This window comes from Xenopus laevis, chromosome 3S (assembly GCF_017654675.1).
Source record: "Xenopus laevis strain J_2021 chromosome 3S, Xenopus_laevis_v10.1, whole genome shotgun sequence".
In the NCBI taxonomy this organism is placed as follows: domain Eukaryota; kingdom Metazoa; phylum Chordata; class Amphibia; order Anura; family Pipidae; genus Xenopus; species Xenopus laevis.
In genome coordinates this window covers 23,165,337-23,190,169 of record NC_054376.1, presented here as the reverse complement: position 1 = coordinate 23,190,169, position 24,833 = coordinate 23,165,337, and the positions used below count along the sequence as shown (strand labels likewise).

At 40.9% G+C, this 24,833-nt stretch overlaps 1 protein-coding gene across 6 annotated transcripts in view; it reads left to right on the top strand.

Annotated features, from left to right (window-relative positions):
• The first annotated feature begins 760 nt into the window (after positions 1-760).
• LOC108712698 (sorbin and SH3 domain-containing protein 2) overlaps positions 761-24,833 on the top strand; it is a 30,246-nt gene continuing 6,173 nt past the window's right edge. The window contains exons 1-13 of one of the 6 annotated variants that reach the window (XM_018255045.2): positions 761-1,366; positions 1,602-1,721; positions 1,981-2,151; positions 3,353-3,413; positions 4,362-4,422; positions 6,193-7,027; positions 7,921-8,013; positions 9,015-9,048; positions 9,234-9,298; positions 10,598-10,644; positions 16,602-16,716; positions 20,994-21,098; positions 21,227-21,990. In XM_018255045.2, the coding sequence (XP_018110534.1) occupies positions 1,605-1,721; positions 1,981-2,151; positions 3,353-3,413; positions 4,362-4,422; positions 6,193-7,027; positions 7,921-8,013; positions 9,015-9,048; positions 9,234-9,298; positions 10,598-10,644; positions 16,602-16,716; positions 20,994-21,098; positions 21,227-21,346 (1,824 nt within the window). In that variant the 5' untranslated portion in view covers positions 761-1,366; positions 1,602-1,604 and the 3' untranslated portion in view covers positions 21,347-21,990. Of the gene's footprint in view, positions 1,367-1,601; positions 1,722-1,980; positions 2,152-2,866; positions 2,934-3,352; positions 3,414-4,361; positions 4,423-6,192; positions 7,028-7,920; positions 8,014-9,014; positions 9,049-9,233; positions 9,299-10,597; positions 10,645-13,481; positions 16,479-16,601; positions 16,717-20,993; positions 21,099-21,226; positions 21,991-24,833 lie in introns of those variants that run through there. The other 5 variants (XM_018255043.2, XM_018255044.2, XM_018255041.2 and 2 more) reach the window with 5 other exon arrangements.

The window sequence follows — 24,833 nt, the reverse complement described above, 5'->3', positions numbered from 1 at the left end:
TTACATGGTAACTGCACTGACCCTGTTGGTGCAAACGCAGTTTACGTCATTTCTGCTCACAAATATGACATAAGTGCTAATCACCTGACCAGCAATAACTGCATCTATTCTGCCATTGCGCTTAAGGTTTTCTGTTGCAACAGAGAAGGTATGACAGACTTTATTCTGTATAACTCCTTAACTGTTTCATTTTATTCTATCCATTGCCCCACCCCCATTATTTCTGTTCTGTATTTCACTTTTAAAGCCCATTTACAGCAAGTTCCTTCCAAAATCTTATTTAGCAGGTGTGCCATGTGTTAATGTTGACAACTTGCATGTCTAAGCCATACAAAGGCAAAATACCTTCTTATCAGTCTCTTCTGGGCACGGGACATTCCTCCGCACGGTTACAGTTCTGCACAATTGGGTAGCATTTTTGATATACTTGTTGCATGTGTGGGCTGGGGGAAGCTATTTCTATGGCATCATGCTGTCTCTTCGCATAAAAGGTAACTGGACTTCTGATCAGGAAGTGAGCAGTGCAAACAGTGGCATAACTAGATGTTACTGGGCCCCACAGCAAAATAATTTTAGGGGCCCCCAAACTCTCCTGTTTTACCAATATATATTAAAAATACTTATTAATAAGAGCCTCATGGGACCCCTATACCTCCTGGGCCCCCTTGCAGCTGCAGGGTCTGCTTCCTCTGTAGTTACACCCCTGAGTGCAAAGACAAACGCTCTCCCCGGGCAGTGTGCTACAGTGTGCCCCTTCTCTATTATGCAACGTGTAGGATGGCTGTCCCTTTAATTATCCTGCATAATGCTGCCTACTCGTTTGTTCTGCATCACTCATTCTTTCCCATTACGAGTGCATTTCTTTATCCCTCACTCTGGGTCTCTCTTTTTCTTTCAAGCCGCAACTGTTTTGCCAATTCTGATTCTTTGCCTGTCCACTTTCCCACCCTAATCTCACTCTGTGTCTCCCATTTGTAACCCCCATTACCCCATTTTGTTTTGTTCTGTTCCTCCATTAATAAATTCTTTTTTTCACCCCTCCAATGCACTTTCTTTCCCCCTCCCCACTCTCATTCTCTTTCCCACACTTATTCTTCTACCATTGTCATTCTCTATCTCCGGCATTATTATCTCCTAATTTGTGACCTTTGTTGGCTGACTTGTTAAACATTCATCTGAGTGCAAGGGCAGAGTTCAAATGGGACCAGCAGAAACAGAGCAGGGTGTGTTTGGAAATGGAAAAAGAAAGGGGTGTGAGTAATCAGAGCTGGGTGTGTGCTTTGGAAGAATAGAGCATAGCAGTAAATACGTGGTGGAGCAGATACATTAGGGACTTTCTGAGAATATAGCCGGAGGTATACCTGATGTAAGTGAAGGGTTGTCATGCTCTGGGCTTTTGTAGCGCTGTGCTTCTGCATTTTTCTTTCTTCTTTTTCTGAAATCTGATGTGCACATTGGCTTATAAGAACAATATTTTGGTTAATATTAAATAATGGCAATGGTTTATTAGAAGAACTGAGTGTTCACCATGTTCATATAATGATGCTCATTGCATGGTTGCTTATTAGTTTCTCTTGCAAGATGTTTTGTTTTGTAATCAGCAGATGGACATAATGGACCTACAGGAGGTGATGAATGAGTTCTTGTTGACGCTGGATGATTTCATCCCTCCCCACCTGCAAAAAAAACAGCATTCCCCACTCAGTCCTTCAGAGCACAAGGTGAGACTACATGGGATGCTGAGGCATTCTTCATTGAGTTGCCTTGCTTAGCCTTTCTCAGAGTTGCCTGCCAATCAGGAACCCCAAAAAACTGTTACCCTAGGCTTCATTTCAGGGTATAGAGGAACCGCCAGCCTGTTAACTAGAAAATGACCTATATGATATCACAAATGACATTGCGTAGTGACTTATAGATTTTAATTAGACTTTTAGAGGTCTGGCTGCTACTGAATATACTTTACTCCCCCCTGAACTCTAGCAGTTGCCAGAGGAAAACTGCGAAGCAAGGGAGCAGATATCCAGGACCCATGTATCCTCCATCACCCAGGAGGCACTTGGCAGCCCAGGACAGTGTCGGAAAAGGCACTGGATTCGCTTTGATGGCATTGGCCCTACAGACAAGGATGGCATGCCCTTTGCGTCCAGATCGGTGAGTGTGCTTATTTAGTTCACCAAGACTGGGGTGATATCTGATTGCCATTGTTATTATAAAGTATTATAAAGTAGTGCTTCTAATAGGATGTCAGTCTTTTCCATGCCTCTCAGTTTAGCCCCAGACTTGTGCTGGTACATGGCCACTTTGCACTTCTGCATCCTTGGTGGTGGAGAGGCCTGTAGCAAGATACCCACTGTGCCCACCACATTATTTATGATTCAAATTGCAGCTCTCCAGCTCTAGCTGAACTACAGATCCCAGAATCCCTGCTCTCATATATATACAAATATATAGGATGTGTAACCCTTATTTGGATACAGCACAAAATGGCCCCATTGAAGGAATAGCAGAGGGAGTTGAAGTATACACCTTCCAGGTTGTCAGTACTTCATGTGGTCTGGATCCCTGCAATAGATGGGAAACAAAGATAACTGAATCCCTTGTCAGTACTGTATTCCTGCACCTAAGGCAAGCAGGGCCTGGGGGAGAGATACTCATGTCTATTCTCCTAGGTGGAGCTCAAAACTGCTCTTGCTAACTAAACTGACTCACCGACTCACTCATCCTAGAGAGTTCTATGACAGTGGCTATCCTGCATACTAGCTAACCTCACTCACAGGGTCCTTGCTCCCTGACTTCACTAAAGGGGTTGTCCCTTTAGGGCCTAACACTTCTGGGTCCTTGTTGACTCAAGACTCAGTGGACATCCACCCAGTTAAATTGTTGCAGGCCAACAAGGAAGGACCTCCCCCTGCCAAGAATTATGGTACAGTGAGGTAGGATATGGTCATCAACCTACGGGCCAATGAACTGGGTATGCAAAATAAGTAGAAATGGTTACATGGGTTTTAAGCCAGCAACATAGAAATGAGGTACTGGTAGGGACTGATTCCATATGGGCCATTGATCCTACGGGTCATTACAGATCCTTAGGGTGCAGTCTTCTGGTTGCAAACACAAGATTTTTCTGGTACAAGTGGCACCATTTTCAGCATGCCGATCTGCATGGTTTCAAAAATGTAGTTAGTGTGTGATTTGTTAGGTGCAAGTGAATTGCTTGTGTAGGTTTCAACTTGGAAACCCTAGATGTTTGCCATGTATGAGCCCCATATGTTGCAGATTGGGTGCTCTTCATTAGAACAGGCTGAACTAATACATAGCTGAGAAGTAATAAAATTACTTTGTGTTGTTTCAGAGTGTCGACAAACCAAGGGACTGGTACCGAAGCATGTTCAGAGTCCTGCACCGATTGTCAGGTTAGAGATCTAATAGTTATGGGACCAAAGAAGCAGGCTCATAAAATGGAATGAAAACAAAAAACAGAACTTGATCACCTTCATGTCTGTGCTGAAGTGGGGGGGTCACTCTATTATAAATTGATCCCCACTGTTGATCCCTCATTCTAAAGCTTGGTGCAACAAAGTCAGTATTGGAGTTCTAATGACTGAGCAATCACCAATCAGTCAGATCAGAATTAATCTCTAAAAATATAAGATGATACACCATTATTGTTTGTATAGGGAATGTCATTGATCAACCTTCATCCTTAAACATCTTTCAGCGGATTATTTTTATTAAATGACATTTGCTACCTTTATGGTCATCTTTAGATAGGTAGCTAAGGGTGAAAGCCAGAAGCTATTTGGTACAAAGTACCAATATCTAGGGCTGATTTATTGACATAGTCTCTCAGTTGCACCAGTGCAGATACCCATAGCAATGAGAAAGCATCAGGTTTCTGCTTACATTTTCTAACCTGTAGTAGTGATCTGATCAAACCTAATTCCTGGTTGGTTGCTGCTGGTAGCACTGATAGCAAATGAGCCATTCTGTATTAAGTTTTACTTTTCTTGCATGGATGTGGGTAAAGCTGCAAACCTAAACTTCCCTTTGGGCTATGTAAAATCTGAGCTCCATTTCAGGAATCTGTTAGTGAAACTGATAAGGTGTGACAGGATATACAGTTCTGCAGATACAGTGGTTTATGATCTTTTAGATCCACTTGACACTGATCACTATGCTATACAAGACTGGGGAGGGTTCAGTGGCCACTGGTCCTTCAGACTGTATACTTTCATATTATTGATTCTTGTCCAGCTGATTATGGGACTAAAACTATTCTTCAATTTACACATGGGGAGGGAGGGATGTTAGCATCACATAGGAGAGCCTTGTAATGACAATTCTCCTGGCTATGCTTGCAGATTCAGATGAGAGTGACAATGAAAGCAAAGAGAAAGAGACTATCACACTCCACAAGTCAGGGTAAGTATGTATTTACTTAGTACTGCTTCATTCATCCTTCTCTTCTTTTATATTGTGCATCATCTCTACATACCACCACAAATTTACTTCTTGGCTGTGGCTTTGGGATAGCAGGTATAGTAGTGTGAGATGGTGCCTATAGTAACAGTGGATTAATAGTCTCTGGGAAGGGACTGTGGCTGTGGGATAGCAAGTATAGTAGGGGGAGATGGTGCCTATAGTAGCAGTGGATAATAGTCTCTGGGAAGGGACTGTGGCTGTGGGATAGCAGGTATAGTAGGGAGAGATGGTGCCTATAGTAACGGGTATAAAAGTCTCTGGAAAGGGACTGTGGCTGTGGGATAGCAGGTGTAGTAGGGAGAGATGGTGCCTATAGTAACAGTGGGGATAATAGTCTCTGGGAAGGGACTGTGGCTGTGGGATAACAGGTATAGTAGGGAGAGATGGTGCCTATAGTAGCAGTGGATAATAGTCTCTGGGAAGGGACTGTGGCTGTGGGATAGCAGGTATAGTAGGGAGAGATGGTGCCTATAGTAACAGTGTGGATAATAGTCTCTGGGAAGAGACTGTGGCTGTGGGATAACAGGTATAGTAGGGAGAGATGGTGCCTATAGTAGCAGTGGATAATAGTCTCTGGGAAGGGACTGTGGCTGTGGGATAGCAGGTATAGTAGGGAGAGATGGTGCCTATAGTAACAGTGGGGATAATAGTCTCTGGGAAGGGACTGTGGCTGTGGGATAACAGGTATAGTAGGGAGAGATGGTGCCTAAAGTAGCAGTGGATAATAGTCTCTGGGAAGGGACTGTGGCTGTGGGATAGCATTATAGTAGGGAGAGATGGCGCCTATAGTAACAGTGGGATAATAGTCTCTGGGAAGGGACTGTGGCTGTGGGATAGCAGGTATAGTAGGCAGAGATGGTGCCAATAGTAGCAGTTGGATAATAGTTTCTGGGATAGCAGGTATGGGATGTTTTGTTGTCAGGTCCGAATTTCCTCCAGACAAAACATCCAAAATACCTTTACATATAAATTTTTGCTGGTTAAATATTTAAATCCCATCAGCACCAGAAAATGCCTGCTCCTGCATTTTTCAGTTAATTCACAAACCAATTCAGAGATATTTTCAGATGTTTTGTTGCTCATACTGGATGAAATTTATGCTGCCAAAAAAACTAAATCTTGTCTGCCATACCCTTAGAGGTGCTGGTAGTTGTAGGTGAGGAGCAGCTGGGGTCACAGGCTGGAAACTCCTACCGGATAAATGATTGGTGCCTCCTGCATACAAGGTAACTGCATTTGTAGTGCAGGGGTCCCCAATATTTTTTCCCATGAGACACATTCAGATGTAAAAAGGAGCAACATAATCATTAATATATTTCTGTGTGGTTCATAATAAGGACTGTGATTGGCTATTTGGTGGCTCTATGTAGACTGGCAGCCTAAAGGAGGCTCTGTTTGGCAGTACACCAGTTTTTAATGCAACCACAACTTGCCTTCAAGCCAGGAATTAAAATTAAGCAGCTGCTTTGAGGCCACTGGGAGATGTTGAGCAACAAGTTCATTCACTGTGGTAGAGTATCGCACTACTTTTATATGCCACACTAAACTTACATTTGAATACAATCAGTTTGCCATCAGTATAGCCCAGTAACTTTTAGAGTTATTCTGCCAATGATCTGGTAATCTTACTCTGCACAGCTCTAATTTAGCTCTGTCCATATATTCATTTATTCACAACTGAATGGAAGGGTTAACCATTTATTTCTTTAGTCATACAGATCACAAACAATGGAATCATGATGATAGAGTGGGACATGCAACCACTTCAAGCCCAATAAAACAGAGCTCCAACAGAACATTTAACCCTAACTCCAGAGAGTTGGAAAGATCACAAAGTTTTACCCTGAGTGACCCAAAAAGAACAATAAGCCCCATCCCCAGAACACCAGAGAGGACACTTTACTCCCCTACCATAGAATCACCAATCAGCTTAACGTCTACAGAGTTACAGCGGACCCCCAGCTCCAAATCCAGAGAACAACAGAGAGCACCCAGATCTCTACCAATAGACCCATACTCTGCACAGACCTTCACTTCCAAGAAGACACAAGGGACTGTAAACGCTACTCCCAGTGAGACACATAGGACACTATTCTTTGCTTCCAGTGAGCCAAGGAAGACACATAATTCAATATCCAGTCAGGGGAATAGAACCTTAAACCACTCAGCCAGTACACAAAGCTCATATTGTGGTGCTTTCTCTACACCACCTTCATCCAACCAGTCTTCATGTAAACAATTGCCCCCTGGTTTATCCAACCAGGGAACAAACTCAACATTTGAACGAAAACCATTCACTGTGTCAAGTAAAGCCTCCAGAGAACCACAGCGTGGGCTCTATAGCAGGCCTGTGCATACCTGCCCTGGAATGGTACCCGAATTACAGGAATTCTACCCTACAGATATAGAGTCACTGTTTTCACATTGCTTCTCCACAAAAGATAAAGTCCATTCATCAGATTCTACCCAGATGGAACCTACTTCTTCTATAAGTCCTATTGCCAAGAAAGCAGGTCTCTCTAAGAGTTCCACCTCCAAGGCCTTGGTAAGTGGCATCTGGACACTGTTTGTGTCCCTTAAGGCTGGTAGCACACAATAAGATTCGGGGGAAATTAGTCGCCCAGCCCATTGCCAAATCTCCTCTTCTTTGGGTGACTAATCTCCCCGTAATGTTTTACCGCCAGCTAGAATGTGAATTGTAGCTTTTAGTTTTTCCGAAGTTTCCTCGTAAGGCAACTTCGGGCAACTTTACAAAATTAATCATGTATGCCATTCTGCCGGCGTTTCGAATGCTTACGTCGGGAAGGCATTTGTGGAGATTAGTTTCCAGAAGAAGAGGAGATTTGTCGCTGGGCAACTAATCTTACCGTGTGCCACCAGCCTTAAGAGATTACTATAATATTTCATATTTTATATCATGCATGCTATTTGTAACGTGAGTCACTATTTACTCTTAGTTGGAGACTAAAAATGGCTGTTATGCAATATGTATTGTTTAGGATGTCATGGCTCTAGAAAAATAGAGCAATAAGTTCAATGGGACTATAGGGGACATAATTAATAAAATAATTAACACAGTTAGTTGTATGCAACTGGCCAAATTTGGAACCAATTAAAACACTAGTTTGAACAAGCCTGCTCTTGGACCCACCTATGTTTTTTTTGTGTAGCCTTAAAAATGCATCTTTTTTGGATTCCAATAAGTGACAGTTTGTACTGCTGCTCACTAACACTATGTACACATGGGACGTGTAGTTTCATTTGCAAAGTCCACATCGCGTGTGTATGGGTGCTTCTAATGCATGCCAAACACAGGACCTATGCTTGTCATGGGCAACACAATGAAAACACTCTGTGTCATTTTTGTGTTTTGCATGGACGTATTACACTTAGTAAGAACACAAATATTTACCTTGATTCTCTCTGTTTGCCCTACAGGAGAAACTAGAGGCTGAGCTACAACTGTTTAATGAGGAGCTGAATAGGGACCTGGTGGATCATATGCATACAACTGTGTATACATCATACGTGGTAAGTCTGCCTTGTGTAACTCTCCAAATCCTGGGGTCAGAATACTGCACCACTATTGTGTATAATGTTTAAATGATGCTAGTACTGATACACTTCTGTATCTATGTCTCTCCAAAACATTGTCCTTTGTTACTGTCTAGGGCTGTTGCACAAATCACCAGTGACCGTTGCATCCTAAATTATAACATTCTCCATTATACCCAAAATGTGCTGCTCAGCAGTAGTATATCATTTACCTTACATGCCCACCTTGGGAGATATTCGGCTGATCCGTTCATGGCCCCTTGGGCCCAACAATTGGATTACAATGCAGGAAATAAAGGCTGTCAGATGGAATACACAATCAATGAACTGATGCAGTCCTCAATCTGATGGGATTTTTAAACCTGGCCAATTGACATCTGCCGGAGATGTTTAAGGCCCCCATATACGGACCGATAAAAGCTGCAGACTCGGTCTGCCTTATTGGCCTCAAATGAGCCGATCTCTATGTCTATGGCCACCTTAACTCGCTAAATTAACTGATAAATAAAGAATACAACTGTATGCTTTAAGGCACTCAGAACAGACCCAGATAACAATACGTACATTGGGGGTGGGTATATTTCTTGCCAGGAGCTAATGGTGTTTGTTGGGGGTGTAGCAATATTCTAAATATCAGAACAATACAGGTTCAACTGAACTGAAGAAGTTTCTCAGAAAGAAAACTCCAGTTGCTTTAGACTTACCTCTACTAAATACTGTATATCATGACTTGGATGAATGAGAATCTCCATAGATTAAAAGCACTTTGGGAATGAAAAAGACAACCAGATTCTGCACAAGGATCCACTGGCCCCATCTACAGCCTTGTCACTGTTAGGGGGCCTTGCCAATGCTCCAAGGCATAGTAATAAGAAGGGGAGGGAAATTAGAATATGTGGTTTCGGGTTGCAGTTGCAGCAGTGGTGGTTTGTAGCAAGGCAAGTAGTTGGTCTTATTCTGTGTGTCTCTATGTGCAGGATATGCCAATGCAGAAATCTCCCGCCATGATAGGTAAGTAGATGTTCTTTTAGAGAAAATATTAAATAATACTATTTATCCATGAAGAAATATTAAATATAGACTGAGCCTTGTTAGCTTGTTATAGCATGGAGTGAATTGTAGTAATTGTTGTTGAACACCCCAAACTAGCCGGTAACCTGTGTGTGTTCTGTATCCTATGTCAATGGCTTCTGTAGGAGGAAGTCGCAGATCAGAATCCTGTAGGACAGTGGACACTCCCAGTACCTTGGAGGAGAAACTGGTCAGTGAACTGTTTCATTCTGTTGATATTCTGTCCTTTCAGTCTTTCTCCTAATCTCTTTCACTGTGTGTTTTCCACTGTCTCTGGAGCATCTCTTAAAGATAAATAGTGATGGATAATGACAAAACCATGAGTTTGTCCTTTTACTGCTGCGTTTTGTCTGTATTTCCGTTGCTCTCATAACAATTTCTGATGACCTCTCCTTCTGGCTCACAATTTCTTGCTCTCTCTCCCCTGTTTCTCTCATATTCACTGGGAGGTCTCGTTCCCTGAGAAAATCATTTCCTCTCTAAAGTCTATCATTTTCTTGCAATAAGTGCAAGAGTGATAGGTTTTTAAAATAATAAAGTCCAGTCTACACTCCAACCCTGCTGCTCTCTAGTCTCTCCATTCTAGGGTTGCCACCTTTTATGGAAAAAAATACCGGCCTTCCTATATATTTATCTTTTTTCCCTATTAATAACATTAGGATCAACCAGGTGGCAACCCTACTCCGTTCCATCATAACTCAATAAATGTGTCCCCCAATTGCATCCAAGGCACATGTCTCATTTGCCTAGCCACAGTTATGACCCTGGGGGCTTTAAAGTGATATGGACACTTGTAAATTATTGGCAATGCTGGATTCCCTGGATTTACAAAAAAAAAGGTGGTTTAACTCCTAAAACAGATTTACCAAGTCCTTAGTAATGACAGGCAGGAAGTCTTGCTATGTTCCAATAACAATGCCTCCAGTCTGTCAGTGCATCGCACCTCCCACAAACAAGAAAGCTCCTTCCTGTGACCCTCTGTAGAAAAGAGATATAGGCTATGTCAGGAAATATAATATTGTCTTTAAACTAATCTGAATTTATGACCATATGTCATCTAGGAAAGACCTACTGGTAAATAAAGTACTAGAGAGATTATTATATGATACCCTTATAAATTTATACATAGTTATCATATCACCCCTTTAAATGCCTCTTCAGGTTGAACATCCCCAATTTGGCCAGTCTTTCCTCATAGCTAAGATTTTCCATACCTTTTCCCAGCTTAGTTGGCATTCTCTGTACTCTCCTCTCTAATACAATAATGTCCTGTTTGAGCTTGGGAATGTTATGATGATTAAATGATGAGGAATAACTTTAGGGGTGATATAGAAAACAGTCTTGGTTGTCAGATCTTGCATTCCTGATAGTCTCTAGCTGACAGTTTCTCATATAAATTTCTCTCTCTCTCTCTCTCTCTCTCTCTCTCTCTCTCTCTCTCTCCCTCTCTCTGTCCAATATTGATCTTTACAGTGTCTCTTTCTCTTAGTTAGCGAGAGCTGTGGTCAAGTTTGATTTCTCAGCTGAGTCACCAAAGTGAGTACCCTGCTTCTTTTTCATGTCAGACGCTGTGTGGCCAACTTGTGTTCTTTGAATGAAAGGTCCTGGAGAGTTCTCTTTAAAAAATAACTGTGCCTACAGAGTTTGCCTTGCTTTGAATATATGTGTCCAAGTATAATAAATAAAAGATTGAACGCCAGAAATGATATATGACATACCTCCCAACCGTCCCGTTTTAGGCGGGACAGTCCCGCTTTTGTCCCCCTGTCCCGCTGTCCCGGAATGTGGCCTTGATTGTCCCGCACTGTGCTTGTGTGAGAGCGGCCGCCCGGATAAGCTCTCGGCCGGGCTTGGTTCTGGGCGTATAGGCATAATGAGATTAACAGGGACATTTGGGAGCTTCCTTGGGATCAGTTTGGGGTGCCCTATTGATCCGGTAGCGGCTAATTCCTATGCTTTCAATCACGTTCTTGCGATCACTCACTTCCTGTTAGAGAGGCGACACTTCCGTTTCCCTTCTGGTCACGTGGGTGCGAGATCACAAAGTGGCGTGTTTAGCGAAGCAGGAATATCGGCAACATGTCTGCGGCATTTAGAAAAGCTCTGAAGTCCCGGCAAAGGGATCACAAGGAGAGATCTCAGGTGGGAATGGGATGGGCAATGGGAAGGGTTCCGGAATGGGGAGATACGTTCTAAGAATGCGGTTCTTTGGGGGTGGGAGTTGTAGTTTAGTGACACTTTGAGACCATGTTATTGGGATAAGGGACCAGTGAAATTGATTGAACTATTCTGCTGTACATCTATTCCAGTTCACCTGTCCCCATTATGGCGTATTGTACTTAGAAATGACTATCGTTTTCACACTACTAAGTTACATTTATTGCAATTGGAACATGTATTTGCTAGAAGAAGCCGGACTGAAGAACACAACATGATAGATGAATACTATCATTTTAAGCTTCCTTTAACTACCCACTGTTTGTTGATGGCACACACTATAAAACGTCACTGTGTGTGTGTCATTGTATGTATGTGTTTCACTGTGTGTGTGTATCTGCCTGTATGTGTGTTTGTATGTGTGTGTTACTTATTTACAATTTGTAAAATGAACATGGTAATTAGGGGGTGTGGCCACAAAAATGGGCGTGGCCCAAAAATTTGCCGCGCTACGCACGGCACTACTTTTTGTCCCTCTTTTGAGTTCCAAAATGTTGGGAGGTATGTATGTATAGTGTTAAATATGAGTTAAAGTAATTGTGCCTGTTGAATCTGCTGATGCTGTTCTAGTACTAGAGTCTTATGTATAAGGCTTCCTGTTGAATCTGCTGTTATGTTTTCTATGCTACTTTTATCTTACTGAGTTATGGAGTTTCCTTCCTGTTAAGCATTACACAATTACTCCAGCAGCTACTTGTCTGTGTGTTTCACTATATTCCATGGACACAACAGATTGGTGACAAGGATGAGATTTTAGGAAGATCTGCTAAATGTGAGACACCAAAAGCTGCAGCTAAAAAAAAAAAAAAAAAAAAAAAAAGACAGAACAGTGGTAAGTCCCTGCAGAGAGAGTTGTATGCTATCTGGAAATATGGCTGGACATATTGGGAAAGTGGAAGCATTTGACAGCTCAATAGAGGACTGGGCTACATATATAGAGAGACTGGAACAGTAATTGGAAGTAAATGACATACCCCTAGAGAAACATGTGGCAGCATTACTCAGTGTAATAGGGGGCAAAACGTACAGCCTTGTGCGCAACTTAACAGCACCAGAAAAACCATCTTCTAAAAGCTTTAAAGAAATAGTGCAAATTGTTCAGGAACACATGTCACCTAAGCCCCTGGTTATAGCAGAAAGATTCAGATTCACAAAAGGAACCAGCAGGAGGGTGAGACAGTTTGTGTGTTTGCAGCAGAGTTAAGGAAACTGGCAGAACACTGTGATTTTAAGGATGGACTGAATGATGCACTAAGGGACAGATTTGTATGTGGTTTATGCAGTGAAAACATACAGAAAAGGCTGCTAACAGAGGATAACATCACATTTAAACGAGCAATAGAAATTGCAGTAGCAATGGAGACCGCTGCTAAGGACACATTAGAATTACAGAACAGAAGCAAAGCAGAAACACTAGAGAAAGCAGCAACTGATGTGCATAGAGTGGTGGCAGGTCAAAATAAAAGATATTCTAATCAGAATTCTGGATCTTGCTACAGGTGTGGGAAAGGATTCCATAATGCAGCAACCTGCAAATTCAAGAATGCTTACTGCAGAAAATGTAATAAAAAGGGCCATATCCAAGCAGTATGCCTAAGTGACAAAATGAGCTTCCCTGTTTCAAAACAGCCTTTTACAAATACACATGATGTTCATAATGCTTGTTTAGCTGATAGCACTGATTCTGAACTTGGAAGTATTGATGTGTATCATGCAGATACCGGTGACCGATCTGTCATCTGGCTAACACCAAAAATAGCTGGTATTCCAGTTAAGATGGAATTAGACACAGGGTCTGCTGTGTCAATAATAACACACCTGGAATATAAAAAAATATTTAAAGACACACCTCTTCAGAAAAGAAAACTGCTACTAAAAACATACACTGGACAGAAGATAGTGCCACTTGGAGTTTTAAATGCTGAGGTAGAGTACAACAATTTTAATTGCCAGCTGGACTTATATGTGGTGGAGACAGGTGGTCCTGCATTATGGGGCCGGGAGTGGTTACACAAAATACCCATTGACTAGAAATCCATAAAAATGTTACATTCAGTGTCTGCTGATAACACCAAACCAGTGGAACAATTAAAGGCCATTTTAGCTCAAGCCTCAGAAGTATTTAAAGAAGGCATGGGTACTTTAAAACACATCAAGGCTAATCTATGCACAGCCCAAATTTCACAAAGCTCGTCTAGTGCCTTATAGTATTCGTCCAAAAGTGGAAGCAGAATTGGATCGTCTAGAACAAGATGGAGTAATTTCAAAAGTCTCTTGGAGTGACTGGGGCACACCTATTGTGCCTATTATAAAAAGGGATGGTTCAGTTAGAATATGTGGAGATTTTAAAGTTTCCATTAACCCAGTTCTACAGTCTGATAAGTATCCCTTACCTTTGATTGAGGATATATTTGCCTCTCTTGCGGGTGGACTAAAATTCAGCAAAATTGATCTTGCTCAAGCCTACTTACAAATGGAGGTAGTGGAAAATGCCAAACACTACCTTACAATCAACACGCCAAAAGGACTATACCGATACAACAGATTAGTATTTGGCGTGGCCTCGGCACCTGCCATATGGCAAAGAGCCATGGATCAAGTTCTACAAGGCATTCCACATACTAAATGTTATCTGGATGACATAATTGTGACAGGCACAGATGATACAGAATATTTGGAAAACCTAAAGAGGGTTCTAACACGGCTGGAAGAATATGGGCTAAGAGCCAACAAAGAAAAATGTGCCTTCTTTAAGGACTCTATACAATATTGTGGACATATTATAGATGCCAATGGCTTGCACAAGTCTCCAGAGAAAATCCAAGCAGTGTTACAAGCACCACTGCCCAAGGATGTAACACAGCTCAGATCGTTTTTGGGATTTATTAATTATTACAGCCGGTTTGTTCCAAATCTTGCAACTGTGCTATACCCATTAAATCAATTGCTGCAGAAAGGTCAAAAATGGGAGTGGACTGTACAGTGTGACAAAGCCTTCAAGGAAGCAAAGACATTGGTCACGTCTGATGATGTCCTTGTGCATTTCAATGCTTCCTTGCCATTAAAACTGGCATGTGATGCTTCCCCATATGGCATTGGAGCTGTGATATCTCATGTTCTCCCAGACAAAAGTGAAAGGCCGATAGCATTTGCTTCAAGATCACTCACAAGTGCAGAACGCAACTATGCACAGATAGACAAGGAAGCACTTAGCCTTATCTGCGGAGTGAAAAGATTTAATCAATTTTTATATGGCCGGAAGTTTACACTCATAACAGACCATCAGCCATTGGTTGCAATACTTCATCCAAAGAAAGGAGTTTCTGCAACAGCTGCTGCACGCATGCAGCGCTGGGCTTTGTTTCTTGCTGGTTATGACTATGATATTGAGTTCAAGAGGACAGCTGCACACGCAAATGCAGATGGACTGTCACGTCTGCCACTACCAGATCAAGACAGTTCTGAGGAAAATTCTGAATATGTTAATGTACATCAGATTGATTGTCTTCCTCTAACCTGTAAAATGATTGAGAATGAAACCAAAAGAGATCCCACTCTAGCATGTGTCTATGAGGCAACTCTTAAAGGCTGGAAGTATACAGACAAGGCCCCACTAATTCCTTACTACTCACGTAGACATGAACTGACCATACATGAAGGATGTGTAATGTGGGGAGTTCGTGTTGTTATTCCCACAAAGTTGCAATCAAGAGTACTAGATGAGCTGCATGAAGGCCATCTAGGCATAGTAAAAATGAAGTCACTTGCAAGGAGTTTTGTGTGGTGGCCAGGAATTGATCAACAAATTGAGCAACTAGCAAACAAGTGCATTGGATGTCAAGAAGTGCAGTCTATGCCACAACCAGCTCCAGTTCATCTGTGGGAATGGCCCTCTGCTCCTTGGCAACGTATACACATTGATTTTGCTGGACCATTTCTGGGACTGATGTTTTTCATTATTGTGGATGCTCATTCTAAATGGCCAGAGGTTTTCTGCATGAAGTCTACTAGTACCTCATATACTATTGATATATTGAGAACCTTGTTTGCAAGAACTGGAATATCTGAACAGATTGTTAGTGATAATGGTCCTCAATTCATTTCTGAAGAATTTCAATTGTTTATGAAACGCAATGGAATTAAACATTCTACTTCAAATCCATACCATCCTGCAACAAATGGTTTAGCTGAAAGATTTGTACAAACTATGAAACAGTCACTGCGGTCAATGGCACATGACAGTGGATCCCTGCAGCATAAACTGGCAAGGTTTGTGTTATCCTATCGGAATTCAATTCATTCAACTACAAGCTGTACACCTGCAATGTTATTTATGGGCCGCAATCTTAGGTCTCGGTTAGACTTGCTGAAACCAGATCTCAATCGTCATGTGAGAAACCACCAATTTAAAATCAGGGGAGGAGAGAGGAGAACCTTGCGGCAGCTTAGTGTTGGGCAAACCGTCTTGGCAAGGAACTACAGAGGGCCTAATAAATGGCTACCAGCAATTGTCACTGCTCAAAGAGGTCCATGCAGTTACACCACGGTAAAAGTGGCAGGCAATCTATATTGGCGTCGTCATATTGACCAGCTACGTAATACTGCAGTTACCACTGAGCAAAACCAGACACAAAGCCTTGTTGGAATTCCCTATACTAATAACAACCCCTGCAAGTCCAACCGAAATGGAGAGTACATACTCTGAAGCATCGGTGGTACCTGATTGTTCCGAGCACCAGTTTCCTTCCATAGAAGAGGGCAACATTTCTAGGCGTTACCCACAAAGAGAGCATCGACCTCCTGATAGACTTAACTTATAACTTGTGACTTTTATTAACCATTTATTTTACAGGTGTTACCACCATGAATCTTGATGGGGGAGAGAACTGTTAAATATGAGTTAAAGGAATTGTGCCTGTTGAATCTGCTGATGCTGTTCTAGTACTAGAGTCTTATGTATAAGGCTTCCTGTTGAATCTGCTGTTATGTTTTCTATGCTACTTTTATCTTACTAAGTTATGGAGTTTCCTTCCTGTTAAGCATTACACAATTACTCCAGCAGCTACTTGTCTGTGTGTTTCACTATATTCCATGGACACAACATATAGGTAATGGGATTTGCTGCTTCCAGATCTTCATAAAAATGAAGCTATGTAAGTGTTGGTTTTAGATGATATTCTGGGCACTTTTATAGATATATCTGTATATAGCTATATTGACTGTATGTTAACTGGCCACAGTCTATGAATCATATCTCCTTTCTATTGTCTCTATAGAGAGCTATCGCTACAGCGAGGAACTACTCTCCTTATACTGAAGAGAGTGGATAAGAACTGGCTGCTGGGACAACAGGATGGCCGGAGGGGGCTCTTCCCCGAGAGCTACGTGAGGGTATCTAATGTTCCTCCAGTGCACAGTTTGTTTGTCTTTCTCAGTAGTTGGGTATTTAATGCTCCTCTTTTGTATAGTTTTTTGCTGTCTCAATAGCTAAGTAGTGTTGCCCTACACTGGTAAAACTGGCGTGTTTGCTTCAGAAACTCTGCTATAGTTTATATAAACAAGCTGCTGTGCAGCCATTCAGTTTTAAAAAAGGAGAAAAGCCACAAGATACATAGCAAATAACAGAAATGTTCTATAGCATACATTGGGATTTTATCTGCTTATCTGTTATCTGCCTGAGCAGTTTCCCCTTGAACAGTTGCTCCTATGGCTACACAGCAGCTATAGTAGTTTTTTGAAGCAAAACACACCAGTTTTACCAGTACAGGGCAACACTACTGTATATTTTCATTACTTAAATTTTTTTTTACATTTTTTGGTGTTACTGTTCCTTTAAACTGACCATAGATGTTCAGATTTTATTCTTAGCAGGGCAAACGTTCAGATGCCAATTGTTTGTTTTAATGCAGCAATCTAAAACAAAAACAAACTAAATAAATTGTAAGATTAAAGTGGGAAAAACAACAAATCAGACTACCTTCTAGCCAGGAATTGACAGCAATTGTACAAAAGTTATGTTGGAAATAGTAGTGATAGTCACTCATGGATATTGCCAGATAGGGAATACATGCAAATATATTATCCTTATCTGTCAAAAAATTTCTAACCTGTCTGATCGACTAAAAGGCCATGGTCCGAAAATTGTCAGAACTATGAAATGAACTGTATCTGTGCACCTATGGGCAGCTTTGCTAGAGGGGTATCTGCATGTTCCTCAATCCCACAGCTTGTGTGTCTTTCTCAGCAGTTGGGTGTCCGTATATTTCTCCAGGACACACTTTGCCTGTCTTTCTCAGCATTTGAGTAACTGTATGCTCCTCAAGCCCACAGCTTGCTCGTCTTTCTCATCTGTTTGGTGACTTATGTCCCTCAAGCCCAGAGTTTGTGTCTCTTTCTCAACAGCTGGGCATCTCTATGTCCCTCAAGCCCACAGCTTGTGTCTCTTTCTCAGCAGTTTGGCATCTCTATGTTCCTCAAGCCCAAGTGTCTCTTTGCAGCTGGGAATCTGCATGTTCCCCCAGTGCGCAGCTTGTCTGACTTTCTCACCATTTGGGTATCAATATGTTCCTCTATGTCCCTCAAGTCCACAGCTTGTGTCTCTTTCTCAGCAGCTGGGCATCTCTATGTCCTTCAAGCCCACAACTTGTGTCTCTTTCTCAACAACTGGGTATCTCTATGTCCCTCAAGTCCACAGCTTGTGTCTCTTTCTCAACAGCTGGGCATCTCTATGTCCCTCAAGTCCACAGCTTGTGTCTCTTTCTCAGCAGCTGGGCATCTCTATGTCCTTCAAGCCCACAACTTGTGTCTCTTTCTCAACAACTGGGTATCTCTATGTCCCTCAAGTCCACAGCTTGTGTCTCTTTCTCAACAGCTGGGCATCTCTATGTCCCTCAAGCCCACAGCTTGTGTCTCTTTCTCAGCAGTTTGGCATCTCTATGTTCCTCAAGCCCAAGTGTCTCTTTGCAGCTGGGAATCTGCATGTTCCCCCAGTGCGCAGCTTGTCTGACTTTCTCACCATTTGGGTATCAATATGTTCCTCTAGAACAAAGTTTGCCCATCTTTCTTAGCATATGGACATCTGTATGTCACTCAAGTTCACAGCTTGGGTGTAGTAAGGTATTAGTATGTTCCTCCAGTGCACAGCTTGTATAACTTTCTTACATTGTAGCAGCTGTATGATCCTTCTCCATGTTACTTCTCAGTTTCTGCAGATTGAGTGCATACCATAAAGTCCATAAAGTTCTTCCAACATACTTCTTCTCTTTCTGTGCATTTGTGTATCAACAGAACTCGTGTCTGTATTTGTGTGCCTGACCCCCTCCTCCTCCTGTGATTATATGTTTGTCTCCCCCTCTCTTTGACATATGTGTTGTAAAATAAGGCATTCCAGGCAGAGAATTATAGACTATTAGTAACATTATTAGCATTACTCATGGACATGATACTGTATATAAGAAAACAGAGCATAGCTCTCATCAGGTCTTAAAAAAGAATTTTTTTTTATATTTCAAGACATGATATATATATATATATATATATATATATATATATATATATATATATATATATATATATATATATATATATATATAACAAACAAGGAAAGTTGTGCTCACCACTATTTTTTAAAAACATTAGGCGGGGGTGCAATGAGGCTGTGACCACAAAATACATATAGTCAAATACAAGAGTCCTCTGCACTCAACCCATTATCAATATATTTAAGACAGCGACATTTTGTGCATACTGCTACTAAATGCCTTACCCTTTAAACAAAACAGGGATTGTTTGTCCATATATTGCAATATATTTAAGCTGGCCAACTACGTCAAAGTCATCCCATATCTGGCCAGTCCTATGCTCAATTTTATCTGATTCATTAAGAATTCTATTGCTTCATTATACATTTTACAAAGGGACTAGGTTTTACCTGCAACTTACTTGCTGCTTTCAAAGTAAACCCCCATACTTGGCTGCCCTTTTATTAGACACCAGTGGGATCACCTGACTATAGCTGGGAGGGGTGGGAGCTACAACATTGAGCTGGTCACTGCTCCTGTATAACTATAACAAACAAGGGAAAGTTGTGCTCACCACTATTTTTTAAAAACATTAGTCTTGTATTTGACTATATATATATATATATATATATATATATATATATATATATATATATATATATATATATATATATATATATATATATATATATAAAGTATATACAATGCAAGAGCATTCATGTTATGTAATGACATTTAATTGTATTTGGAGAAATGTGAGCTGCAATGTACAGAATATTTTAGATAAAATGCTTTTGAATTCAACAAAACAAGATATACAATATGTAAGCAAAAAGAATGATTCGTAAAGATAAGATTGTATTCATGTGAGTGTGTCAGTACATCTGTATCTCCACCTTTACTTCATTGTCTCGCTATCAGTCTGCGTGTTTAAGGCTAATGCCAGACGGGTCTGATCCCAGCCTGTGGGAAAATCCAGGCCAAAATTACCCCCTGCGCTACTATCTGCCCCTTACCCATACCTCCCAACTAAGTCCCAACTGTCCTGTTTTCTGCAGGACAGTCCCAATTTTGACAGCTCAGCCCGCAGTCCTGGCTTTTTTTTTCTGCACTGACACCTGAAAAAAGATTCTGAAACGTAATAAAAATAAGAGCCTTTTTGGCAGAGCCCAGAACACACCAGTACCTGCACATTGATACATTTGTAACAATTTACATTGCTTCCCAACCACACCCACATTGGTTCAAAAACACTGGGGATGGACGCAATAGTTTTTTTAAAAAAATTCCAATGTACCAATCCCCATTGCTTCAATCCTGATGATGAAAATTTGTGCGAATAAAGGGGAGGGGGTGGGGCGACAAACAGCAACAGGCCTAGGGGCGCCCGCTATGAAAATCTGGCCCTGGGTCCCTAAGCTCAGTAAGTGGCAGCAACACAGATCATGTGCAGTGAATCAGCAGAAAAGAAGATGGGGAGCTACTGGGGCATCTTTGGAGACAAAGATCTTTACTGCTGAAGGGCTGTGGTTGCCTTGGGCTGGTACAGAAGCCCAAAACATAATGTAAAAGGGCAATTTCTGCTTTATTAGTAAAACTATTATAACACATAAAATATTGCTGTAAAACTCCCAGAAATTAGTTCATAATCTGCCAAATTTTATAAAATTGACATAGTAATTAGGGGGTGTGACCATGAAATAGGTGTGGTCCAAACAATTTACACCATCGGTCAGATCTTATTGTCTTTCTTTCTATTTTTCAAATGATGGGAGGTCTGCCCTTACCCTTAGGCACGCACATCGGACTTCAGCACCAAAATGTGTGTTCTAGGTGCAAGCAAGGTAAGGGGCAGATTGTAGTGTAGGGGCTGATTTCTGACCTGCATTTTTCCACACATCACAACTTTAACAAATATAACCCACATACTGCATAGCTAAAATTAGAATAAATACTACATGGCCGCACAGAAACCATCCCAGTCTAATGCATGAATGTCAGTTAAGTGTCAATTGCCTATGCTGCAAATTAATATTATATGTATGATTTTTAAAGAAAAAAACTCTGTGTCTGTGTGGCTGTATGTCTGGCTGTATGTCTGTATATCTCTAAGCTCTGACTGTGATCTTTCTTATCCTGTTTCTGTAGGTTCTGTCACCAGGAGAGTCCGAGCAGCCTGTTGTACCCCATTTATCAGGAGTTGCCCTTTATGACTTCGAGGCTGAATCTGATGCAGAACTGTCCCTGACTAAAGTAAGATGGCATCCATGCCCTGGCACCCTTTATGTAGCTGTTCCTTAGTGCATGTGTTTGCCACCGCTCCTGTGCTTTGACACATGATCACCTTATCTGTCTCTGCTTTTGCTGTCTTTCTGTTTCAGAACCAGCACCTTCCCTCCGATCTCAGTGATTGCTACTCAGCTCACTGTCTGACTCCTGATTCAGATGAACTAATTAGAGCCTCCAGGCATGGGAGGATTGTGGGACTTGTTCAGCTGTAGCTGGCAAAGGAGAGGATGATGGGAATGGTAGATTAGCAATAAATGCATGAATTATTCTGGATGAAAATGATGATATTTTGGTGTGGTTACATTAAAAAGAAATCCAATGGATTCTGTCTCATCCACACCTACTACTCTCCTTGCCCAGGTGGCACATGCTGGTTTGACGAGAGGAGGGGGGAGTAATAGTGGTTGGGGCAGGAGAGCATATCATAGCAGCACAAGCAGCACAAGCAGCACAGCAGAAATGCTCTCTACAGTTACTTTCTGTTTAGGATAGTATTTTGCAAACAACAGTAATTAAACCTTCAAGATCATGGCCTAAACAAAAGCAAATATCAATCCCATAACTTTGCTACTATTACTATTATCTATAATGTATTTTGGTGCATACAGTATATAAAAGGTGGTACACCTGATTTTCTCTCTGTTAGGAAACTGGATAACTACAGGGAGTTAATATATCCAGGAAGGCTCAGGACTTTGTAATTTATAGGTTATATGCATAACCCTAGCACCTTTGGATACTATGTGCAGTTTGGATTTACGGACACATATAGTTACATAGTTACTTACATAGTCAAATTGGGTTGAAAAAAGACAAAGTCCAGCAAGTTCAATCCCTCCAAATGAAAACCCAGCATCCATACACACACCCCTCCCTACTTTCAAATAAATTCTATATACCCATACCTATACTAACTATAGAGCTTAGTATCACAATAGCCTTTGATATTATGTCTGTCCAAAAAATCATCCAAGCCATTCTTAAAGGCATTAACTGAATCAGCCATCACAACATCACCCGGCAGTGCATTCCACAACCTCACTGTCCTGACTGTGAAGAACCACCTACGTTGCTTCAAATGAAAGTTCTTTTCTTCTAGTTTAAAGGGGTGGCCTCTGGTACAGTGATCCACTTTATGGGTAAAAAGGTCCCCTGTTATTTGTCTATAATGTACTTGTAAAGTGTAATCATGTCCCCTCGCAAGCACCTTTTTTCCAGAGAAAACAACCCCAACCTTGACAGTCTACCCTCATAATTGAAGTCTTCCATCCCTCTAACGAATTTAGTTGCACTTAGTCTCTGCACTCTCTACAGCTCATTTATATCCCTCTTAAGGACTGGAGTCCAAAACTGCACTGCATACTCCAGATGAGGCCTCACCAGGGACCTATAAAGAGGCATAATTATGTTTTCATCCCTTGAGTTAATGCCCTTTTTTATGCAAGACAGAACTTTATTTGCTTTAGTAGCCACAGAATGACAGTGCCCAGAATTAGACAACTTGTTATCTACAGAAACCCCTAGATCCTTCTCATTTAAGGAAACTCCCAACACACTGCCATTTAGTATATAACTTGCATTTATATTATTTTTGCCAAACCGCATAACTTGCATTTATCAACATTTTCCAGTTTACTGCCCAGTTTTCCAACTTAGACAAAACACTCTGCAAAGTGGCAGCATCCTGCATAGAACCTATAGTTCTGCACAATTTAGTATCATCTGCAAAAATAGAAACAGTACTTTCAATGCCCACCTCCAGGTCATTAATAAACAAGTTGAAAAGCAAGGGACCTAGTACAGAGCCCTGTGGTACTCCACTAACAACACTAGTCCAATTAGAAAATGTTCCTTTTACCACCACTCTTTGTAGTCTATCTTTTAGCCAGTTCTCTATCCAGGTACAAATACTATGTTCCAGGCCAACATTCCTTAGTTTAACCAGTAACCTTATGTGTGGCACATAATGCTTTAGCAAAGTCTAAGTAAATTACATCCACTGCCATCCCAGAATCGAGGTCTCTACTTACCTTCTCATAAAAAGAAATTAAGTTAGTCTGGCAAAATCTATTACGCATAAAACCATGCTGGCACAAACTCATAGTATTATGATTTTCTATGAAGTCCAGTATCTTATCCTTTATTAACCCTTCGAAAAGCTTTCCTACCACTGATGTCAGACTAACTGGCCTATAGTTTTGAGGCTTAGAATGGGATCCTTTTTTGAATAGAGGCACCACATTAGCAATTCGTCAGTCTCTCTGCACTATGCCAGATCTCAATGAATCCTGAAAAATTAAGTAAAGAGGTCTGGCAATCACAGAGCTAAGATCGCTATATACCCTGGGATGAATAACATCTGGCCCCGGACCTTTGTTAATCTTAACATGTTCTAGTCTCTTTTGAATTTCATCATGTGTGAACCACACATCATTAGTTGTATTACTAGAATTGGGACTATTAAGAAGTAAACCTTCACTTACTGGTTCCTCTTTTGTGTAGACAGATGAAAAATATGAGTTCAGAATCTGCACTTTTATTTTGTTTTCATCAACCAGCTGACCCTCCTTCCTGCTTCATTATTTTACTATATATGTTGGGATTCCGACATTATTATTGCTGACCTTATGATCTTTCGTTCTTTCACTGCATCATAGTACATGTAAATGTTCGTATTATGGTAATCAAGGTGTAATTAAGTGCTATAATTAATATAGGAGGGGCCCCTTCTTTTACATAACAGCATTATTTAGTTTTTAAGTGTTTTTATATGTACTGTGATTTATTGGCACGGTGGTTAATAAACACTGCCTTTTTATTTATATACATATTGATCCAAATATTTGATCATTACCTAGCCGGTTCAAAGAGCATAAATCCCTTTTGTATATAGTCTTTTACTGACTGGTATGTGCCACATGTCTGTTTATGGAAAGGAAGGTGTCTAGTATGTTTAGTATTGATGGCGAATATGACACGTTGTTCTTTGCTGAAAATTCATGAAACTGCAACAAATTTGCCAAATGTATTGAAGTCAATGGCCATTTTTTTGTGCAACATTTTTCAAACCATGTGGTGAAATATTTCACTCATCCCTAAGGTTTAGTTAAAAAAACAAATTGGCTGGTACAGTAAAACCAGGCAATAATTCAGCCAACCATATTGCCTTATAATATTTCCTCTGGAGGGCTCTGTTTCACTGGAGAGTTTATATTTATGGGCTACATGACTTGTTCATAGGTTGTATTGTCCAATGACAGAAAAAGTCACATGGAAACCATTATTATAAGTAGGGTTTATACTCCCTTTAAGGATACTCAAAGAGAAAAACGTAAGTAAGGGACAGGTATGGGATCTGTTATTCTCTGGACCTGGGGGTTGTCAGCATTATGGATCTTTCCGTAATTTGGATCTTCATACCTTAAGTCTAGTAGAAAATCATGTAAACAGCAAATAAACATAACAGGCTTGTTCTGCTTCCAATAAGGATTAATTATATCATAGTTTGAATCAGTAGTAGTAAGTAAAATGTACAGATTTATTATTGCAGAGGAAAAGGAAAATCAATTTTTAAAATCTGCATTATTTAATTGTAATGGAGTCTATGGGAGACATTTCTATAATTCTGAGCTTCCTGGATAACGGGTTTCCAGATAACGGATCCCACACACACACACACACACATATATATATATATAT